The sequence below is a fragment of the Dama dama genome, chromosome 22, assembly GCF_033118175.1.
Source record: "Dama dama isolate Ldn47 chromosome 22, ASM3311817v1, whole genome shotgun sequence".
NCBI classification, from domain to species: domain Eukaryota; kingdom Metazoa; phylum Chordata; class Mammalia; order Artiodactyla; family Cervidae; genus Dama; species Dama dama.
This window is the reverse complement of record NC_083702.1, coordinates 50,484,784-50,508,162: the sequence shown is the minus strand read 5'-3', so window position 1 is coordinate 50,508,162 and position 23,379 is coordinate 50,484,784. Positions and strand designations below refer to the sequence as shown.

The window sequence follows — 23,379 nt, the reverse complement described above, 5'->3', positions numbered from 1 at the left end:
CTTAACCACTGGACCACCAGGAAAGCCCTACCCAATTTTCAATGACCAGCATTCTTAACTCTCTGCCTGAAGATTTTCTCTTGCCACTGGAGCCCACTTAACTAGAAAGCAAAGAACAGGCTGGAAATGCTGGGCAACTTGCACCGCGTAGGAACAGCCCTCAGCCAATGACTGACATGAGCTAGTAGACAAATACGCAGGCGCACTCATAACTGAGAATTCCCCAGCAGAATTAAGTTCCAGTTGCCCTTAGCCACAATTTGCTTGATAGACACCACCCTTATGGCAGAAAGTGAAGAGGAACTAAAAAGCCTCTTGATGAAAGTGAAAGAGGAGAGTGAAAAAGTTGGCTTATAACTCAGCATTCAGAAAACTAAGATCATGGCATCTGGTCCCATCACTTCATGGCAAATAGATGGGGAAACAGTGGAAACAGTGTCAGACTTTATTTTTTGGGGCCCCAAAATCACTGCAGATGGTGATTGCAGCCATGAAATTAAAAGACGCTTACTCCTTAGAAGGAAAGGTATGACCCACCTAGATAGCATATTAAAAAGCAGAGACATTACTTTGCCAACAAAGGTCCATCTAGTCAAGACTATGGTTTTTCCAGTGGTCATGTATGGATGTGAGAGTTGGACTGAAGAAAGCTGAGCGCCGAAAAATTGATGCTTTTGAACTATGGTGTTGGAGAACACTCTTGAGAGTCCCATGGACTACAAGGAAATCCAACTAGTCCATCCTAAAGGAGATCAGTCCTGGGTGTTCATTGGAAGGACTGATGCTGAAGCTGAAACTCCAATACTTTGGCCACCTCATGAGAAGAGCTGACTCATTGGAAAAGACCCTGATGCTGGGAGGGATTGGGGGCAGGAGGAGAAGGGGACGACAGAGGGTGAGATGGCTGGATGGCATCACCAACTCGATGGATATGAATTTGAGTAAACTCCGGGAATTGGTGATGGACAGGGAGGCCTGGCGTGCTGCAATTCATGGGGTTGCAAAGAATCGGACACGACCGAGCGACTGAACTGAACTGAACACATTATTGGGGATTGTCAGGTGGCGCTTGTGGTCAAAGAATCCGCCTGCCAATACAAGAGACTTCAGAGAAGCAGATTTGCCTCCCTGGGTCGGGAGGATGCCCTTACTCCGCGGTACATTCTTGCCTGGGAAATCCCGTGGACAGAGGAGCATGGACAGTCCATGGGGCCACAGAGAGTTGTACACAGCACAATATCGGTTCTCTTCCTTCATTGTTTCTCTTCCCCACTCTGGCTCCCAAGTTACTTGCACTTGAACCTCATCTCTAGGCTGGCTTCTAGGGAAACTAATTAAGCCAGTTCTATGATTTTCTTTTGTGTACAATCTTTCTGAAGTTTGGGTATTGATGCTATATTCATTTCTTAGAACTTGGGGATTTTACTTTTATTTCCCATGCTCTGAAATAGTTTAAGTAGCATTAGATTTATCTGATCTTTGAAAGTTTGATAGAAATCCCCTTGTAAAACCAACTGGGCATGGTGTTTTTATGTAAGAGCTCTGACAACCCTCTCTGTAATGTCTATAAAAATTGCTCTATTTAGACTTGCTATTGAATTCTGGGGAAATTTTGTAAATTATATATTTCTGGAACATTAACCATTTCAAATGGTTTCACTTAGGCTTTCAATTTTCCTTGAATAGAGTTGTGCAAAGTAGTGTTTATACATTTTTATATATTTCCTCTGATTTTATGGTTATTGTTTCATTACCTTTTATTCTATATATTTATACCTTCAAACCTTCCTTCACCCCTGTATTTTGACTTACATTAAGCTAGTGGTTCGTCATTTTCTTGACTTTTTCAAAATAGCTTTTTAAGGGCAAAGCTTCACTTCATTATTTCTTTTTAATGCAAAGATTGATTAGCAGTGTGTTTTTACATTTTTAGATGGAAGAAATTTTTTTAAATGTCATTATTTGCTAGTTATATAGAATTGTGATCACAGAAGGCCACTTGTATCATTTATATTTTTGGAATGTACTGAAATTTTGTGGACTATAATATGGCAATTTTGTGACTTTTTCATGTGACTTAGAAGATTTAATCTCTGTTATCAGGATTCAGTGTTTACATTTATTAGATTTGTATGTGTGTGCTCAATTGAATCTAAATCTTTTGCAACCCCATGGACTGTAGCCTACCAACCTCCTCTGTACGTGGAATTTTCCAGGCCAGAATACTGGAGCAGCATGGCATTTCCTACTTCAGGGTATCTTCCTGACCCAGGAATCAAACCTGCATCTCTTGCGTCTCCTGCATTGGTAAGGTGGATTCTTTACCTCTACTTTATTTATAATTTTGTTTAGGTCTTCTGTAACCACATAATTTTTTGTCCAATTAGATATAGCCTGTTCTGAAATGGTGTTAAAATTTCCAATTATTAGAGTTTTTACTTAATTTTCTTTGCATTCCTTGTTAGTTTCTGTTTTATAATACTTGTTGCTGTTTTTTAGGCACATGGATATTAATGATAGTTCCTCTTTGCAGATTCTAGTATTTAGCATTATATTTATATTTAGCATTATAAAGTATCTTTTTGTTTCCTTTTAGGGGAAAGAGCCTGAATTCTTTTCTTTCTATCTTATTAATTTTTATATTTATGAATAATTTAATTTTGTTCTAATAATCCACTCAGTACCACTCAATACCACTCAGTCCCCTTTTATTTTGATATTGTCTTCTTACCATGAACAACATTGTAACTTACAAGTAACCTCCTCTTTCTCGTCTCTCCGATACCCCCAACATCTAACTTAAAATATTATCCTTTTATTCCAACTTTTTAAAAAGTCAGATTTCCTCTTACTATATAGTCTCTGCTTTCTCCCCCTTTTTGTCTTATATCCACACTATCAAAACCTATGAAAATTAAAGACTATTCTTTCAACCTTATTCTCACTGTTTTCCCCCAATTCTACTGTAAAATGCTCACTACCAAAACTTAAGTTGCATTTCTCCAATTATTTTCTGAATCATATTTTCTAGGAAATTCTTCAAGGAGGGCTTGGGAGCAATATTTCCTGAGTTCTTATATGTTCATAATGGTCTTATGTCTCTAAAATATTATCATATATCTGATAAGAAAATATAAATAACTCGTACAATTCAACACCAACAAAGCAACCTGAATTAAAACAGGCAGTGGATGTGAATAAACATTTCTGCAAAGTAGATACACAAATGGCCAATGAACACATGAAAACATGCTCAACATCACTAACTATTAGAGAATTGCAAATCTAAACTACAGTGAGTTATCACCTCACACCAACTAGAATGGCCACTATTAAAAAAAAAAGAAAGAAAGAAAAAGCAAATAAATATTGATGAGGATGTGGAGAAACTGGAGCCCTATGCCCTAGTGGTAGGAATAAGATAGTGCAATCACTATGGAAACACACTGAAGGTTCTTAGAAAATTAAAACTAGAATTACAATATAGTCAGTAATCACACTTCTGGGCATAATATATCCAAACAAATTGAAAGCAGGGACTTCCCTGGTGGTCCAGTGGCTAAGATTCCATGCTTCCAATGCAGGGGGCCCATGTTTGATCCCTAGTCAGGGAACTAGATCCCATACGCTGCAATGAAGATGGAAGATCCTGCATGCCACCACTCGGACCTGGCACAGCCAAATAGATAAATATTAAACGAAAAAGAATTGAAAGCAGTATCTGGAAGAGATATTTGCATACCTATGTTCACTGCCTCATTGTTCAGGATATCCAGGAGGAAGCGACCCAAACACCTACCAAGGGATGAAATGGGTAAAATGTGGTATATGCATGGAATGGAATACTAGTCGGTCTTTAAAAAGATGGGAATCCTATTACTTGCTACAACATGGATAAACTTGGAGAACATTATACTAAGTGAAATTTGCCAGTCAAGAAAAGACAAATTTTGTATGATTTCGCTTCTATGAAATATCTGAAGTAGTTAAACTTACAGAAACAGAAATTAGAATGGTGGAGGCAGGACGCAATCGTGGGGGGGGGGGGGGGGGAACGTTGCTCAATGAATATAGAGTTTCAGTTTTGCAAAAATTCTACAGATCTGTTACATAACAATGCAAATAGTTAACACTTCTGAACTATACCCATAAAAACAGTTAGGATTATATGTCTTTTTTTTTGAGATTTCTTTTTGATGTGGATCATTTTTAAAGTCTTTATTGAAATTGTTATAATATTGCTTCTGTTTTATATTTTGGTTTTTGTGGCTGGGAGGCATGTGGGATCTTAGCTCCCAGACCGGGAATCCAACCTATACCCCCTGAACTGGAAGTCCAAGTCTTAATTAACCACCGGACCGTCAAAGTGTGTTCTACGTCACAGAGGTTTGAAGAGGAGGGCAGCCCCCGTGGTGCGCTCTTCACTTTTAAATCCAGCCTTGCTAGCTCTTTCATCCAATCACAGCATCGCTAGAGCCCCCACCTGCCTTTTCTCGGGATAGGATTGGCCTCCTCGCTCCGCCAGGCGCCGCCCTCGCCGCGGGCCTCGCTCGCCCTGCCCCTCGCCCCGCCTACGAGTCTCCTCCAATCGCAGCCCTGGCCCCGCCTCCTACCCCAGCCTTTTTCCTGCATCCGGGCTCGGAGAGGCGGCTCTGAAGACCCGCGAGCAGCATGGAGGTCCGCGGCGAGTCCCAGTCCGGCCCGAGCTGTTCGTCGTCCGCCCGGGATGGCTCCGGGGTCTCGGTCTCCAAGGAGTTGCTGATGGCGGGGAGCGGCGGCCGCGGAGGTGACGGACGGGTGGGCGGCAGCGGCGTGGGGCGCGCACGTGCAGCTGGGGGCGGCGCTGCTGGAGCCGCGGGTCGGGGGCTCCCTGCCTAGCGCCTGCACCGCCGAGGGACCCGGACATGCCTCCGGCTGCGGGGTTAGGGGACTGGCCGGCCTGGGTGTGGGCATCCGGCCTCGAGCCCGAGGGTGGTTCATGTTTTAGGCACAGTGCTGAGTGCCTGGTGCTGACGCCGCAGCACGACCTTCCCCCGCCCGAGGGGACGGCCTTAGAATCAGGTCTGGGTTCCAGCAGCTAGCTAGTAAGGGGAGCAGGTGAGTATTATGGATTGAGCACCCTCTCTCTGCGGATGCTCACGGAGCCACCCTTAGTGCCCTCCTCTGGTAGAGGGAGACGCGTCCAGGATACCCTCAGGTTTCTAGACATCATAATAGAGAGCTAAGAAAAGCTAGGGTTCGAATCCCAACCCCACGAGTAATTAGCTGTCGAACTTTTTTTGGAGGGGGGCGGTGTTCGAGGAGAATAAAGTTCATTCGAGTGGGAGACGCTGTTGGAACAGATGGCCAGCTCAAGGAAGAGCCGAACCAGCTGTGGAACTTTTTTGTGGCTCATTGTCCGACGCTTTGCGACCCCGTGGACTGCAGCACTCCAGGCTTCGCTGTCCTTCACTGTCTCCCAGAGTTTCCTGAAACTCATGTCCGTTGAGTCGATGATGCCATCCAACCATCTCATCCTCTGTTGCCCTCTTCTCCTCCTGCCCTCAGTCTTTCCCAGCATCAGGGTCTTTTCCAGTGAGTCAGGCTCTTCACATCAGGTGGCCAAAATATTGGAGCTTCAACTTCAGCGTCAGTCCTTCCAATGAATATTTCAGTGTCGATTTCCTTTAGGATTGGCTGCTTTGATCTCTTTGCAGTCCAAAGTGCTCTCAGGAGTCTTCAGCACCATAGTAGGAGAGTTGTTTACATCCCCAGTGCCTCAGTTTTTACATTTGGAAAATGGAAGTACTAGTACTTATGGTTTTTTTTTTTTTTCCTGAGAAGAATAATGAGTGTAATGTCTTGGGCATATCCTCATTAAATATTAACTTGAAAAAAGATTCTGTGAGAATCTAGAGCATCCGAAGACATTATAATAATGGCTGGAGCTTCTTGGTGCCTACTCTGCCCCAGGAATTAATTCGCTAAATTTAATCTTCACAGCTGCCCTGTGTGGAGTTGGTTCTGTTAGGGCAGTTGTATAGATGAGGAAATGGAGACCTGTTGTATCATACAGATAAGTAACTTGTTGGAGGTTGTGTGGCTGGAAAGGGGCAAAACTGGGATTTGAGTCCAGTCGGTGTGGCCCCAGAGTCCATGCTCTTTTTACCAATCCAGTTATTAGGTATAAGCTATTGATAGTAAGCTAGGAGTGTTGAGCTGCTGCTTTGAGGGTGAACAGTATTTTTATACCAGAGTGAAGAGATTTTCCAGGTGTGGGAACCAGGGTGCATAAAGCCTTGGGTTTTGAAAGGTGAGTCCTGTTCTCTGTGCTCTGATGGGCTGGAGAGTTGGGTTGATTTGAGGAGCTGTGAAAAGGCTAAAGGAGTTCTCTTTAAAGGGCTGTTTTGTCTACATCAGACGTCTTGACTGAAAGGGAACTTACCAGGCAGAGATGTTCTATAAATGAAGAAATTAATACTCAAAAAGTGTAGGTGATTCACCCAGTATAATGTAGCTGGTAAACCATTTCTGGCTTTACTTAATTAACCCTTATGTACTCTGTACTGCTTCCTGCATTCTGTCATTGCCGACCTACATTTGTTGCTGGTAGATTTCTGGCCCAGAAAGGTGCAGTGTCGTGGGCATTTATTACCTGGCATTGGTGAGGCAGAGATGTAAGAGACAGGTTTAAAGGGGGGAGATCTGCAGAAAGAACTAAAATGTTGTAATGGAACTTGGAATGCTCCTTTTTTTTTTTTTTTAATGTGTTAGAAAGTGAGGAAGGAACAGTCAAGACTTGAGGGTGGAGGGTGGTCTCGGAAAGTTTGCTCTTGGGCTCCTGTCTCTTTGTGCTGTAATAAAGGAAGTGTGTGTGTGTCTGTGTTTTCAGGTATACGGGACAGGTTGCTCATCAACCCCAAGCCTAATTCCAGAAGGAATTCTACTCTTCAAACAGTTCGGATAGAGAGGAGTCCCTGTAAGTACCCTTCCCTCTCTTCTCTCTCTCTCAAGAACCCTCTCTGATGTGAAATTCTACCTAATTAACCACTTATTTGTTGGGACAGTGTCTGCTTTTGTTGTCAGAGAGTCCATTCTAGCAAGTGTTACTTGGAAATTACATCGTGAATTCAGTGCACAGGGATAAAATTTCTTGTATTATTCCCCTGCTTTAAGAGGATGGGGCTGAGACCAGGCAGGAGACTCGGGTTCGATTCCTGGGTTGGGAAGATTCCCTGGAGACGGGAGTGGCAACCCACTCTAGTATTCTTGCCTGGAGAATCTTATGGACAGAAGAGCCTGGCAGGCTGCAGTCCTTGGGGTCGCAAAGAGTCAGACACGACTGAGTGACTAACACTTAAGTGACTAACACTTAACACTTAAGAGGGTAACCTTGCCCAGAAAAACCTGTGGGATGGATTTTTGGAAATCAAAATCAGTTATTGTTAAACTCCATGGGAAATTTTTCCAGAGGTTACTGAGTCCCAAATTTCACACACAGATGTGGGAAAACACCACCAGATTTGATTAAATTGGACACAGTTACTTAAATGGTAAACGTTACTCATAACAGGGCCAGTTCTTTTTATTAATTACTCTGTGACATTGCTGTACCGCATACTCTAAATAGAGGTGAGTCAGACTTTGTTCAGATAGCATCATGTAATACTTAGCATCTTCGTAATTCCCTCTTAATCTTTTTTTTTTTTTTTTTTACTGCAAGAAACCCTCTTTATTTTATTTATTTATTTATTTTTTCAGTGGGTTTTGTCATACATTGACATGAATCAGCAATAGATTTACACGTATTCCCCATCCTGATCCCCCCTCCCGCCTCTTAATCTTTAAAAAAAAATAAAGACAAGAATTAGTAAAAGTGGTGTAAATGATACATGAGGTTATCATGTCTATAAACTACAAAATCGTGAGTAGTCGAGGGGAAGTTAGCCGTAATATGCACTAAATGTGCAGCAGCTGAAATGATTGCATGGTGGCTCCCCATTGAGATACAAGTTTTTGTGTAGACATAGGTTTATATTTTTGGAGGGTACATATCTCTGAGTGGAATTTTAAGAATTTTTATTTTTTAGTATTTTGGCCATGCCACCCATCATGTGGGATCTTAGTTCCCCAACCAGGGGTGCAACTGTCACCCCCCTGCATTGGAAGCATGGTGTCTCAACCACTGGACCCCAAGGGAAGTCCCCACAGTGTATTTTTTAATAGAGAAAAGATCACCAAATTCTTTTCCAAGTTGGGTATACCATCTGGAATCCTTCTAGCAGTCCTGTTTCACAATTCAAGGCCATTTCTTGACCTTCACCTGCATTTTCTTCTTCCATGCTCTGAACATTTTAGTCCACCGTTACATGGCTGTATCAGTGACCTAACAAGTTCTGAGAGCTCATGATGTGCACGGCTATATGCTGGGCCTCTCCTGAGAGCTAACTCAATAAATGACATATCCCTGTTCTTTGTCCCCCTGTGCTTAGCACAGTACCTGATAGTTTCTACCCCTGTTTTACAGATGGGTAAACTGAGGTTTTGATTGTCTAAATTAAATGTATTAGACTCCTGTGGTTGCACATGAATGAAACCAAGCTCCAGTTGCCTTTAGCCAGCTGATGTTGGCTCATTTTTTGGGGAAAAGTACCCCCAGTGATTTCAGGTACATCTGAATCCAGGTGCTCAGCGTCATCTGGCATCTGCCACTCTGTATCTCTTAGCTCCACCTTCCTGGTGTTGACTTTATCTAGAACCAGCTCTTCCCTGATGATGGGTGGTAGGTGGGCCAGCTTATCAGCAGCTCTAGGTTTACATTCAGCAACTCACCTAGTCACTGACTCTGAAAGAATGGACATCTTTCTCAACAGTCCAAAACAGAGTCCCAGGGTGATCTCTAATTGGCTTGCCCCAGATCACGGTGTCATGAGACCAAATCATAGTGGCCAAGGTTGTGGAATACATAGGCATGGACTGGGAAGGGACCAGAGTGACTAAGAGTGACAGAGCTTAAGAAAAGTCATCATTATCAGAAGAAAGGGAAACAGATGTGGGGCTTCATTAACATGCATTGCTTCCTTAACCTGCCCCAGGTAACTCAGATAGTGAGACGTGGAACTGGGGCTCTGTGAAGAGCCTCATCAGTCTGACCCCAAAGCCTTGGAGCCTCATGCATTTAACTATTAAGTCCTACCGCCTACTTATTCAGTTACTGTCTATTGAATGCCATTCTAGGAATTTTCAGCTCTGAGCATATATGACAAGCACGAAACATTGAGAAATAATTGCTGAATTGTACAGTCATACTGTTTTCCATGGACAGAGGAATTCCCCAGACAAGAATACTGGCGTGGGTAACCATTCCCTTCTCCAGGAGATCTTCCTGACCCAGGCATCGAACCCAGGTCTCCTGCACTGCAGGCAGATTCTTTACGGCCTGAGCCACCAGGGAAGCCCAGCATTTTAAGAATTCAGAAGAGAGTGAAAAGTTTTAAAATAGAAGGAATTTGAATGCTTTTTTATTGAATTGTTATTATTCCTGTCAAATTGAGAAAGTGTTTTTATAGAAATTCTGGACTTTAAAAGTTTGGCCAAAGACTGACATAAATATTGATAAATGATATTTTCGCTCCTTAGTGCTGGACCAAGTACGGACCTTTCTCCCACAGATGGCTCAGGCAAACGAAAAGCTAAGAGAAGAAATGGCAGCTGCAGAACCTGGTCATTTCAATATTGAAAATACTGATGAGACTCTTGGACAAGTTATTCAAATGGTAACTACGGCTTGTTTTCATTTCATCATATAAAATAAACAGTATGTGTCGTCAGCTGAAAAAGAAAGAGAACCTTCAAATTTTAATTCCAAGTGTTATTTTCCTTCTTGCAAAATCAGCTCATGTTTCCAGTACTGCACAGGTACTCAGTCATTTGATGGTTAAATGACTGAATTATGTAATCCTAATAACCTCATAAGTCAGCAAGCTTCCCTGGGTGAAGTCTCGGAATTTAGTCATTCAGAATCATAGAAAGGCTTCTTCAACTCCAATAACACATGTATTATCTAGAAGCATTTATATACTAAGTGTCCTGAGGTTTTTAAAATTTTCCCATTCAAGGCCCAAAAGAAGTAATCAGAGTCTGATTCATTGAGAATGTAAAAATAAACAATGTGTGTAACAGAAAATCTGATTATATAACTCAGGTGTGAAAATTGTCTCTCACTTTGGGCTCCTCTTATTTCTGCACTGAAATCCCCTTTATAACACTCATGTCTGGACAGAGCTGACACCATTTTTAATAATCATACCTGATTCATCAGCAGATATGGCAGCTCTGCATCTAGAGTACATCCCGAATCAAGCCACTCCTGCTCGGCACCCATGACCCTCACTCTAGGTGATGACAATCTCCCCTCTGGATTATCCCAGGAATTTCCCAGCCAGGCTTTCTGCTTCCACTTTTTTTCCCCAGAGTTTGTTCTTGACACATTGCATGTGGCCCCCAGTTTGGGAGCCAGGGGGCTTCCCGTCACATTTCTAATTAATTCAGAGTCCTTCATGGGCCATTGTGATCCTGCCTCCATCTCTCCATTGACCTTCTCTCTCACCAAGGACCCTCACTGCTTGTACTCCAGCCTCCATCTCCTTGCTCTGGGCCTTTTCCCTCTTTGTAAAATCCCATCCCCAAATTCCTCCATCTTTCATCATGTGTCACCTCAATGGCTTTCTTCTTTTTTTCTTTTTTAACTTTTCACTGCCCTACACTGTGCTTTCTGAGCAATTGTTTATTGCCTTTTAAAAAAATACATTTATTTATTTGGCTACACCGGCTCTTAGGCTTTTAGTGGCAGCATGTGGGATTTAGTTCCCCAACCAGGGATCAAAGTCAGGCCCCCTGCCTTGGGAGCGTGGGCCCACTGGACCACCAGAAAACCTGTTTCTTAACTAGAACAGAGGTCAGCAGCCATTATATGTCGGGGGCCAGATAGTAAATAACGTTAGGCTTTGTGGACCACACTGTCTCCATTATGACTATTTCTGCCATTTCCATGTGAAGACAAGTGTGTGTGTGTGTGTGTGTGTGTGTGTGTGTGTGTGTGTGCGCTCACTAAGTCGCTTCAGTTGTGTCCATCTCTTTGCAACCCCATGGTGTGTGTGTGTGTGTGTGCGCGTGTGTGTGCGCGTGCTCACTAAGTCGCTTCAGTCATGTCCATCTCTTTGCAACCCCATGGACTATAGCCTGCCAGGCTCCTCTGTCCATGGGATTCTCCAGGCAAGAATAAAGTGGGTTGCCATGCCCTCCTCCAGGGGATCTTCCCCGCCGAGGGGTATCTTCCCCGCCGAGGGGTTGAACCCACATCTCTTACGTCACCTGCATTAGCAGGCAGGTTCTTTACCACCAGCGCCACCTGTGAAGCCCCAAAGACAGCTGTAGATGAGAGGTAATGAGTAGGCACGTTTTACAAACTTTTTATGGAATCCAAAATTTGAATTTCATATAATTTTTGCATTTCATGAAATACTATTCTTTTTTTTTTTTTTCCTACCACTCAAAATGTAAAAGCATTCTTAGTTCATGAGCTGCATGAAAACAGGCAGGGGGCCGGGTTTGCCCTGCAGGCCATGGTTTGCCAACTCCTGCTCAAAAACATAAGTCCCACAAAGGCAAGGATTTTGTTGCTGTTGTTATTGATATTCTAATGTGGTGCCCGGTTAATGCTGGTATTTGTTAATATTTGTTGAGTGAGTTTTGTTGAATAGATTCAGCTATATAGAATTCAGTTGTGAGGAACTTTTTAGACTTGTAATAAAAGTAAATCCTTAGGCCGGACCCTGGCAACTGAAAGAATAATAGTTCCATATTGTATTAAAAACATTTCCTGTCTTCTGTACTTCAGTATTTGTGCTAAGTATTGGTCGTTGTTCCCAAGGTTGTTTTTATAACTCTTTAGTGAACTCCCCCAAAATAAATCTCCCACATGGTGTGTTTTTTTAACTTTCAGGACGTGGCCTTGTTTGAGATGAATCAGTCTCATTCAAAAGAAGAGGACAGTTCGGAAGAGAATTCACAAGACAGTTCAGAGGAAAGTTCAGAATCTGAGGATGAAGGTGACAGCATCTCTTCTGAAGGTGAAGTCACCATAGATAATATTAAGCTTCCTCATTCAGAGGACGGAAAAGGCAAGATAGAGGTTCTGGACGGTTCTGCTAGTGAAAACAAAGAAAAACAGGAAAATAAGTGATCTGAGAAACAGGTGATAGATGCCTGCTAATTCTATGGAAAAGAGTGCGACTCACTACTTGTTTTGCATTTCAGATACTATGGTGCTTTTTTGCAATATTGAATGTACTTTGTTTCTTGAAGAAACAGAAGCTGGCTTTTAAAGAGCTAGAAGAGATAGCATTTGGGGATCCTCTTAGAGCACACTGTATTTGATTTCATGCTAAAGAGATTGTGTTTAGAAAGCTTAATTTTATGTATAGTAATGAGTGAGTTTGTTGGCATTCTTCTTCATAGCATAGACTTCAGAAATCTCAAACTTATTTCAAGGTAAAAATACATATCACCTGTTTGTTTTTACTTTAAATTGTCCACTTGGATAAAACAACCTAGGTTGGTTTTTATTTTTTAAGTTATTATAAAGTCATTTATTTATTACCATCAAAATGGGGTCAATGAGGGAGAAATCTTTTAAAGAAGTTTTTTACAAAGAAAATAATTACTTACATTTAGCCACCCTCAGACATGTCTTCTTTCATTTAAAAAAAAAAAAATTCCTTTCCAGTTTGAGCTGGAAAACTGGTGTTCTGTGGTTTAATCACTGTCGATGACTCTGCAGCCTCTTATTACATACTAGTATGTAGAATTTTTATATTTCTCCCTTGCCATGGCTGTCTCATACAATACAACTACGTGTTCAGTACAGTTAAAGAAGTCATCTAAGTTCAGTTCTCTGAATTGTATGTAGAATTTACTTTTTTAGTTTTGCTTTTTTTTTAGTTTTGTTTTTTCTTTTTCTCATAAAGCAGTGTTTTTGTTTGTTTCAACTATTGAAATTATTCCTCACAGTTGCCCAGTTTTGAAATCTGTTCATTGTAGAGAATAGGGACACCCCAGGAAAAATAGGGCACAGTACATAAAAAGATAGTACTTGGTTTTCCCTTTCAAAAGGCAAAATGATCCTACTTTGGAGTCTCCTTTCTGCCTTATTCTTGACCTTATTAAACTTGTGTGGGATCTTATTTGCCATGGAACTGGCTTTGCTCAGGATGTAAACTAGAGAATTTAAAGGAATGTCTCCAAGTGCATTGAGCTGATGGAACTTTGTTCCCTAATGTTTTAGGGTTTTTTTTTTAAACTGTTTTTTTTCTTACTCCTCACCTTATCCTTGTGAATACTCTAAAGATAATTCTCAAGGTTCTTTCTGGTATTTCCCATTGGAAATTGGAACCCGGACTGTGCCTTAAAAGTGTGCAGAGTGAACAGATCTGGAAACCAGATTTCTCAGCTAGAAAAGATACTATGTTGTATCTTGTAGCACCAAACACAGCTATGATGAATTATTGGTGTAAATATTTATTTAAATAAATTAACAAATATTTAAATAATGTCTTCTGCCAGCTAACATTTATGCCACATTGTGGGAAGAATTGCATTTGTCTGGTTCACTCCTTACCATGGTGCATGGTACACAGTAGGCGCTGAATGATGTAGATAAATAATCAACAGGTATATGGGGATGTACAGGACGTTTAAAGCCATGGTATCCATGGGGATATGAAGGTGTACATTCACCAGAAATGCATACCTAAGTAGAAATAGACAGGTTAGTGAAAGAGACTAGTCAGTGTAGAATTATTACTAGTATGTAGGATTTTAGTATTTCTCCCCTTCCATGGCTATCTCATATAATACAACTAAGTGTTCTCTACAGTTGAAGAAGTCACCTAAATTCAGTTCTCTGGACAGTCTTATGACATTGGAGGAAAAAAAAAATCTATTATGTGATAAGGTTGTCCTTTTAAGTAAGTGTAAATTGGATCCATTATTTAATACACAGTGTCAGGGATGGCTGTTTTTAAACAAAGTTAGAATCTAGGCTCATACCATGTACTAAAGTCAAGGGACAAATTGGGGAAAATATTTGCAATAAAAGGCAAAGAATGAGTGTTATTAATATAAAATGGGCTCTTAAAAAATAGTAAAAAATAAAAAGACTAATAATCTCAATAGACGTGAGCAGATAATTCACAGGGAAAAAATGTTCAGTCCCATTTCTCAAAGAAATGCAAATAAACTAAGGTCGTATTTTTTTACCTGTTGAAGTGGCAGATGAAACACCAGCTAGTACTTAACTAGTACTTAATCTTTTTGTGTGCCTGCCACTATTCTGAGTGTTTTATGAATTACCAGCACTCTCACACATAAAAAAAATTTATCGAGTTACACATTTAACATCTGTGCACTTTGTGTATGTTATACCTTAGTGAAAAAGCTGTTTTGTGTGTAAGCAGCTTGCTCTACAGTCTCTTGGAAGCTGAGTTGCTGTCATGCCTTGGTTGGTCTGACCCTGTGCATCCTCGGCCTGATTCTTAGGTGTAAGGTGACGGCTGCCGTTTGAACAGTCTTGTTCCTGCTAAGGCTGCTGAAATGTTCTCTTTAACCTTGTGTGTTATCTTTTTGTGGCTCTTTGACAGTCATAAACTGGGTAATTGGATGTAATGGTCTTGGAAGCAAAAATATTCTTATTGAATCTCCTCTATCCTTATAATACTTTGTGCATCAGATGTGGTACTTATAAAAAAATAAAACTGCCTTGCCAACTAGCTTGTATTCCTGTGCCCGAGTCCGCTACTGTGGCAGAAAAGACAAGAAGAGAGATTGAGTCTTTCATTTGTATTTCCCTCAGTGCCTGGCATGGTGCCTTTCACTCAGAATGTACAATAAATGTTCATGAAAAAAATTTTTTTTCCTCTTGACACCAATAAAGTAATGCATCTTAAACATCAGTGGTTGCCAGTCCTGAAGAAAGACAGGTTTACTACTGTCTTTTGTCTTACTGACTAGTAGACTTTTCCCCAGAGTTTAATGTTGGAATCTTTGTGGGTGACTCCCCACCATGTGGACTCCCGTGGTGGCTCAGACAGTAAAGAATCTGTCTGCAATGCAGGAGACCTGGGTTCGACCCCTGGGTTGGAAAGATCCCCTGGAGAAAGGAATGGCAACCCACGCCAGTATTCTTGCCTGGAGAGTTCCATGGGCAGAGGAACCTGGCAGGCTACTGTCCATGGGGTCACAGGGAGTTGGATACGACTGAGTGGTAACACTTTCACTTTCTCCACCATTTGTTCATGGAAAATCCTTGCAGTGATTGGCTTGGGGATGGGTATGTGACAACCTTCCCAAAGAGGCACAAGCCAAGTCTTGTTAGTAGACTTTCTGGAAAGAAAAGGATTTCTTATTCCTAAGAAGGAAGCACATGAAAAATTGGCTCCTTCTTTGGAACCATGGATATCTTGTGGTTGGATATGGCTCTTGCCACTCTGACCTAGTGGGCATACCTGGAGCCACAGTCAGCATGCCAAGGAGAGCACAGAGAAGCAAGGAACATCACTGCATGATGAATTACTGCATCAAATAACTTGACAAAGCTGGATTTCTAGTTTTGTGACAGTGAATTTCTTTTTTTTTTTTTAAAAAAAGACCACTACCTTATGAGATGCTCTTCTACCTACTTCACAGATTTAAAGAAAAAAGTGCAGGGAGACACAGAGCAAAAATTGTAAAGCCTCCCAATAGGTAAGTGGTGGAGAGACTTCCCTGGTGGTCCAATGGCTGACTCCTCCTTCCAGTCCAAGCGGCCTGGGTTCAATCCCTGGTCCAGGAGTTAGATTGCATGTGCCGCAACTAAGACCCCGTGCAACTTAAGTGGTGGAGCCACATTTCCAGTTCAGTCAGCCACACGCTGCCATTATTGGTCTGCCAGTCCCAAAGCCACAAGCATAGGCTCTGAAGCAGGATCGATCCCAGCCCAGCCACTTATCTTAGTTTTTCCATTTGTAAAATGGGAATAATAGTATCTCCCATATGAGGTTTTAGTATTAATAAGAAATGAATGACTCAATACCTATCACGTGCTTAGAACAGTGTTGGGTAAGTGTGAGGTGTTATGCTATAAGAAAAATACAGTGGTGGCAAAAATGTGCAGAAACTGTTGGTAAGACTGCTATATCCTTTTAATCAGAGATTACACCTCTAAGAATTTATTCTAATTAAGCAAATACAGTTCAGTTTTGTTCACAAATTTCTATATAAGATTGCTTGCAGGGACCTCCCTGGTGGTCCAATGGTTAAGAGTCTGCCTTGCAGTGCAGGGGACTGGGGTTCAATCCCTAGTCAGGGAACTAAGACTCCGTATGCCTCGGAGCAATTAAACCTATGTGCTCCACCTACTGAGCCCACGTACTGCAACTAGAGAGTCCGTGTGCTGAAACAAAATATCCTGCCTGCTGGGATCAGCTGAGACCCAGTGCAGCCAAATAAATATTTTTTGGAAAAAAAAAGATTGATTGCAGTGTTTAAAACAGTCAAAAAGCAAATATAAATGTCCAACAATAAGAGAACAAGTTGAATTAAAGCCAATGAACATATGTAGAGGTATGTTTATTGACATAGAAAGATGGTTACATATTTTTAATTGAAAATAGCAGCTAAAGTTATGTACAGTATATACTAGTTCTTAAAAAAAGTATATTCATAGAAAAAAATCTGGAATAATTTCAGTATCATCTGGTTATTTGTGGAGAGTGGTTGAATCTTACCTTCTCATTATTTTCACATAATAAGGTGTGACTTAATCATTAAAAATCCACTTAGGTATTATTTGCATAATAGTAATAATCATAATAATTCATCCTTTCAATCATGTTCATATCTGATAACCTATTTCTACACCAGGTTCCCTTGAGAGCTGCTGTTTTCTTAAAAAGGCAGATATAGGGAAACCAATTTGTTTCCTCACCCTGTCTCTTGATCTTTCCACAAAAACTCTCACAGTTCATGTTCCACTCAGTTTAGCTTTGAGTTTGATAAATATTTAACACATGCCTACTATTCATTACCCAGGGTCTGATTTGGTTATGGCAACAACGGGATCTTAGCTTGGTTAAAAGACTTTGCGCTTCATTGCTTGAGTACCTGCTCTGCCACCAAATAGCTGTTTGATCTGGGCAGGTTACTTAACCTCCTTCATTTGAAAACAAATATTTATTGAGCTCCTCCTATGTGTTAGATACTGGAGATACAGCATTGAACAAAAGCCCCTGTTCACAAAGCTTAAGTTCTAATGGGAAGAGATCGATGATTAATAACTATATGCCAGGTGGTGATAAGTGCTGCAAAAACAATGCAGGAGAAGGCAAATAACAAAATGAGAGGACAAATGAGGTGTGGATGTGGGAATCTTATGTGCTGTTTTAGGAAGAGCGATCAGCGAATGGACCTCCACTGAGATGATGATGTTTGAGCAGAGACCTAGAGATGAGGCAGCCTGTTGGGAGGTGGTGTGTGGGGCAAGTTTCAAAAAGAGGCAGTGGTGTACTGGCTCTAGCCCACACTTGTTCTAATCACACGCATCTCTTCCCAGTTCTATGTTCAGTGAAGTTTGTACCTTGAAAGCAGCCAGGATGAGAGCATTTATACACAGAAATCAGAAAATGCTGCAAGTCAGAATTTTGTTTTTGTTTTTTCCCCCAGAGAGCCACTTGTTAAATATTTACCAGCACACTACTGGGAAGAAGGAGCAGTAAGTGCAAAGGCCCTGCACTTAGGCATGTGCTTGATCAGTTTGAGGAACATCAAGGCAGCCAGGGTGGCTAAACAGAATGAGAGGGTAGATGATAGGAGATGAGGTTAGAGGTAGCCAGGAACAAAGTTGATAAGACTGTGCAGGCATGGTAAGTAGTGGACTTTATTGTAAGCGAAATGGGGCCCATTAGGGGATTTTGAGCAGAGTGCCACATTCTGACTTAGGGTTTGAACCACACAGGGAGGGATCAGGAAGGCCAGTCAGGAAACTGGCAATGACGTCTTGGTGGGGGTGGAGCCAGTAAAAAGAGCACCTCGATTTATTCATCTTTTCAGACGTGCAGGTTAAGTCAGTTGGCTTAGCATGGTGACTAGCATACAGCAGCCCCTACATGAGTGATAGCTGTTGTTATTGACAGATGCCAATCCTGGGGGTGGGGAAGGGGTTCTCATATCTAATTAGGAAGACCAATCATTCCAGCACCACATGGTAAGAACTGTGTTCCAGACAAAGTATAGAGGAGAGATACATAAAACCACGCCGGGCACAGGAAAGGCCAGGAAGGGTGTTGGAACAAAAGGGCAGCGCTAGGAAATGGAATTGGAAGGAAAATAGAACTTTTAAAAGTGTCCGCACCTCCTCAACTCCCCAGTTAGGGGAACAAATCACAGCTTTATCCTTTAGCAAAATAATCAGCGATGTGAAGAAATGGTGATAAATTACTCAGTATGTTAATTAAATTACCTAGTAGGCTATGGATCATTATATTCTCATTCAAATTCACTTGTCATTTTATAAATTCCATGTAGCCTTTGATTCCGGTCAGCAATCAGATATAAAAACTCAAGCCGCTAAGAACTTCAAAACTCACTGTGGAAAAATGAGTTCTTAATCTGGAGCTCAAGCGTGGGTTTTAGGTGGTCTGTGAATTTCTTGAAGATATTTGCAGAATTAGGTGTGAGTTTTGGACAGGGGGATCCATAGCTTTTAACAGATTCTCAAAAGAGGTTTATGACCCCCCAAAAGATTAAAAGCACTGCTATTGAGATTAAGATTAGAAGGTAGAAGTCAGTCTAAAAGAAATGGGCATGTTTTTGTTTGCCATTTCATCTATCAGTAAAATATTTGGTAAAGCGATATTTTAAATCACATGAAATCAGTAAAAACACTGCATTTAAAAAGTGGTTCCTTTATAATAAGAGTTTTGTCATTTTATTCAAATATGAAATGTCAGTTTGGAACCTGTTGGGTCCAAATTTAGAATTTTACCTGTGCCAACTTGCTTACAGGCAAAATTGGCTCTATTGATCATGCCAGGATCATACCTGATATTCTTCCTTTTGAATGTTTTCTGCCCCTGACTTTTGTTATTGTTGTTTATTGATTAACAATTCCCTACACTCTTCTTGGTTAAACTGCTGAGTTTCCAAAGTAGTAAGTAATCCCTAAGGGCTTCTTCAAAGCCAGAGAGATAGGAATGTTTATTGAAATTTTACTTTAAAAAGAGAATTAATGGAAATTAATTGCTCTGACAAACTTCTAGAGACTCAAGTTAGGATCTCACCTTCTGCTAGTCATACCTAAACTATTTACCCACATATTTTTGTCTGACAACAGGCAATTATGAAGTGCTTCATGAGTTGTAATGATGCCTCTTTCTTGAGCACAGAGAATGATCTAGACACCTGTTGACTGCATTATGTATATAATCCCATTGAACCCTTACAACACCTAATGAGATAGGAACTTTATCCCTATTTTATAGATTCCACATCTCAGCTTTATATTAATATATTAGGTAACAAATCTGCCCTTTATTGAGTATTTACCATGAACAAAGCCCAGTGCAATCTGCTTTACTAAGATTATTGCATTGAATCCTCACCTCATCATAAGGTTCCTGAGGGAGGCATTACTGTCCACATTTTACATACAAGGAAACTGAGGCTTGGAGAAATTGCATCAGTTTCCCCCAGTCACATAGATAGTAAGATGGTATGATATGAACCAAGATCAGCCTCCAAAAGTTACTTACTTTATAATATGTCATACTGTAAAATTCACTTTAAAAGCTGTTGATGAGAATTTCAACTATTTGGGGTCAAAGATCATGTCATTAAATTTTGTGTACTCCTCAGGACATAATATAGCACCTCGTACTTAGTAGGTATTCAAGAACTGTTTATGAGCTGGTCACTTATCACAGTGGGTTGAAAAATAGAACATCACAGGCATAAAGATGTATGGACATAAAGATGAAGGACAATAAAAGAATGTCCTTCACTTTCTTTGAGGGATATACTGTTTCTTGAGAGCAAAATTATAGGGGAAGAAAGAATGGGGCAGATGGTGAAAGTAGTCTTGACATGCATACGCTACCATTTGTGAAATAGATAGCTGGTGAGAAGTTGGTATGTAGCACAGGGGCCCAGCTTGCTGCTCTGTGATAACCTAGATGGGTGGGATGAGGGAAGGGGAGGGAGGCTCAAGAGGGAGGTGATATAGGTATAATTATGGCTGATGGGCCTTTTCTATGGCAGAAACCAATACTATATTGTATGGCAATTATCCTCCAATCAAAAAATATATTTAAAAAATTACAGAAAATCTTTTCATAACCCCCGCATGCCTGGTTCAGAGGTTAAAACCTTACCTATTATACAAGGGTTCCCAACTTTCTGTACTATAACTGCATCATATTGATGTTTGCAAAACGAACAACCATGATTAGGATTAGTCTTGGTGGGGAAAAACATGTACCTCAATATTTTAGAAATATGTGTGGTATACAACATAGTCAAAACCCAACAACGACAAATCATTTTAGGGTATAAAAGGGGTATTAGAAAATGCCCAGGCACAGGAGTAAATGCTTAGACACGTGGCCCCACCCTCCTCATGGTCCACGTGCGTGTCTCTCGGCTGGCGGCTGACACCTCTGTCCCGGCACAGCCAGGCTGCTTCAGTGGAGAGCTGAAGAGCGGTGGGCCTGCGAGGAGGCACTGCTCTAGTATTCCAACGTCACAGACTTGGTTTTGAGGTATTCATTTAGAGCTTCCTCGCCTAGGAAAGAGAAGAGCAGTTGATGGACCATGTTCACAGGTGGACGTGACGGCGCCAGGTGTAGGATCTTGGACACAGGTGTAGGTGTACCAGTCACTGAGCAAGAGAGTGGGGCGAGACAGTGCTTCTCAAACTTTCAATTTCACATGAATCACTTATGATCTCACGACACTGTAGAGTCTGATTGGATTAAGTCCAGAGGCCCCAAGGTTATAAGTGAAAGTTGCTCAGTCATGTCTGACTCTGCAGCCCCATGGACCATAGCCCACCAGGCTCCTCTGTCCCTGGGGATTCTCCAGGCAAGCATACTGGAGTGGGTTGCCACACTGTCCTCAGGAATAAAACCTGCATCTGCTGCATTTCAGGCAGATTCATTACTGTCTGAGCCACCGGGGAATCCCTACATGCTTCTAAGTGAAAGTGAAAAAGTGAAGTCGCTCAGTCGTGTCCGACTCTTTGCGACCCCGTGAACTGTAGCCTACCAGGCTCCCGCGTCCATGGGATTCTCCAGGCAAGGATACTGGAGTGGGTTGCCATTTCCTTCTCCAGGGGATCTTCCTGACCAAGGGATCAAACCTGGGTCTCCAGCATTGCAGGCAGACACTTTAACCTCTGAGCCACCAGGTAAGCCCATGCTTCTAACCATTCCCCAAATGCTGGTGCTCATGGTCTACACTTTGAGGATAAGGGCTTAGACCAGCCACCAGGCCTTCTAAGGACCACACTGTTGGCTTATCAGCCTCTACCCAAAACCCTTCTCCTTTATTTCCTGGCTTGATGACAAATCTACATCTCTCTTCCTCGCCATTTAAGCTGAACAAAAGTGATCAGGATACTGTCCTTTCAATTACATTAAATTGAAATCTGAACTGTAGCCTACCAGACTCCTCTGTCCGTGGGATTCTCCAGGCAAGAATACTGGAGTGGGTTGCCATGCCCTCCTCCAAGGGATCTTCCCAACCCAGGGATTGAACCTGGGCCACTTGTGTCTCCTGCACTGTAGGCGGTTTCTTTACCCACTGAGCCACCGGGGAAATCCACAGAAGGCATATCTAGGCAAAAAATTGGCCTGCCATTTTGTTTCTATTCGGTTCCTGTTTTGAGCTTCTGCAATCATCGATTTCTACAGCAGTTAAGGGGCATGAATACCATGAGTGAAACTAATGAGTGTGTGATTCTGGAGTTAGGCTTAAACTTGGGGTTCTTACTGTTAAATTAGAATCACCTTAGGGAGCTTTTAAAATTCCTGATCCCAGGTCACACCTCAAACCAGTTAAATCAGCATCTTTGCATTTTTTTCTTTTTAAAGCTCCCAGGTGATTCTAATCCAATGTGCAGCTGGGAACCATTGAGCTGAGGGAGTTTCAAATTCAGAGGGAAGAAACTGTTAAGACAAAGTCTACTGTGTTATAATAAAACAGACAAATCGATCATTCTCTATCAAAAGACAAATGGAACACTATTGCCTTCCTGATAATGCTAACACTATTGCTTCCTGATAATAATTTCCCTAAGAAAATCTCCCCCTGTATTTTAGATCCAGGGATGAAAGCCAGATTCAAGACATGAAAAAAAAAAAAAAAAAAAAGAATTTAAACTTCATGGAATTTAAACTCAATGGAATTTAAAACAGGAGTCACTCTTATTGTTGCAAATAAATTGTCAAATGTCATCAGGAAAGAGAAGATGTAAAAACACCCCAAGTTAACCAAGCAGACTGTAATTTTGGTAAATCACAAACATTTCAACTTTTGAAACAACATGCCAGACTGACTGAAGGGTGAGGACATGGGCTACACAGCTGGAAGACCTCACTTTGCAGTCTTTTTGTCCATGGCTGACTGACTGACTTTGGGCAAGTTGCCCAATCTTGCCATTTTCCTCATCTGTAAAATAAAGATAATAATAGCACCTGGGATCCCATGGCTGGGACTTCCCTGGTGGCTTAGTGGTAAAGAATCCGCCTGCCAATGCAGGAGATTCGGGTTCAATCCCTTGGTCAGAAAGACCCCTTGGAAAAGAAAATGGCAACCCACTCCAGTATCCTTGCCTGGGAAATCCCATGGGCAAAGGAGCCTGGCAGGCGACAGTCCGTGGGGTCACAAGGAGTTGGACACAATTTAGCAACTGGACAACAACGCTCCCATGGCTATTGTGAGGGCTGCTCACATGCTCTTACAGACCGGGTATGTATTTAGTTTTCAAAATAAGCTATTGCTGGAAATGTGATAGCGTTGCTGCCCACTGTGAATTACGTTTTGGGGGGCTTTCTGCAAACTCTACATCTGAGCTCCCAGATGCCCAGAAAACTCTGCCAGTTTCAGTGTTGACTCTGAAAGACTGCCAAGCGGTTCAGAGACAGAATACATTCTTGGAGCTGGCTGGTTATTGCCTTCTACCCATTTTCCTTTCTTGGTTCCACTAGGTCCCATGACATCTAAACCAAGTGCATGCTGAATGTCAGGTTAAAAGAAACAACCGAACGTATTTTAGCTAAATTGTCAGTGTTTTCTTTTCGACAGGAATCT

The 23,379-nt window shown here is 41.6% G+C and overlaps 2 protein-coding genes across 4 annotated transcripts in view; one reads left to right on the top strand and one right to left on the bottom strand.

The window, feature by feature from the left end:
* Positions 1 to 4,636: 4,636 nt before the first annotated feature.
* NOPCHAP1 (NOP protein chaperone 1) overlaps positions 4,637 to 23,379 on the top strand; it is a 33,543-nt gene continuing 14,800 nt past the window's right edge. For 2 of the 3 annotated variants that reach the window (XM_061125461.1, XM_061125463.1), the window contains exons 1-4: positions 4,637 to 4,786; positions 6,872 to 6,958; positions 9,619 to 9,755; positions 11,984 to 12,110. In XM_061125461.1, the coding sequence (XP_060981444.1) occupies positions 4,672 to 4,786; positions 6,872 to 6,958; positions 9,619 to 9,755; positions 11,984 to 12,110 (466 nt within the window). In that variant the 5' untranslated portion in view covers positions 4,637 to 4,671. Of the gene's footprint in view, positions 4,787 to 6,871; positions 6,959 to 9,618; positions 9,756 to 11,983; positions 14,815 to 23,379 lie in introns of those variants that run through there. The other variant, XM_061125462.1, reaches the window with a different exon arrangement.
* ALDH1L2 (aldehyde dehydrogenase 1 family member L2) overlaps positions 18,974 to 23,379 on the bottom strand; it is a 57,320-nt gene continuing 52,914 nt past the window's right edge. The window contains exon 23 of the mRNA XM_061125459.1: positions 18,974 to 20,851. Coding sequence (XP_060981442.1) covers positions 20,796 to 20,851 — 56 coding nt within the window. The 3' untranslated portion in view covers positions 18,974 to 20,795. The remainder of the gene's footprint in view (positions 20,852 to 23,379) is intronic.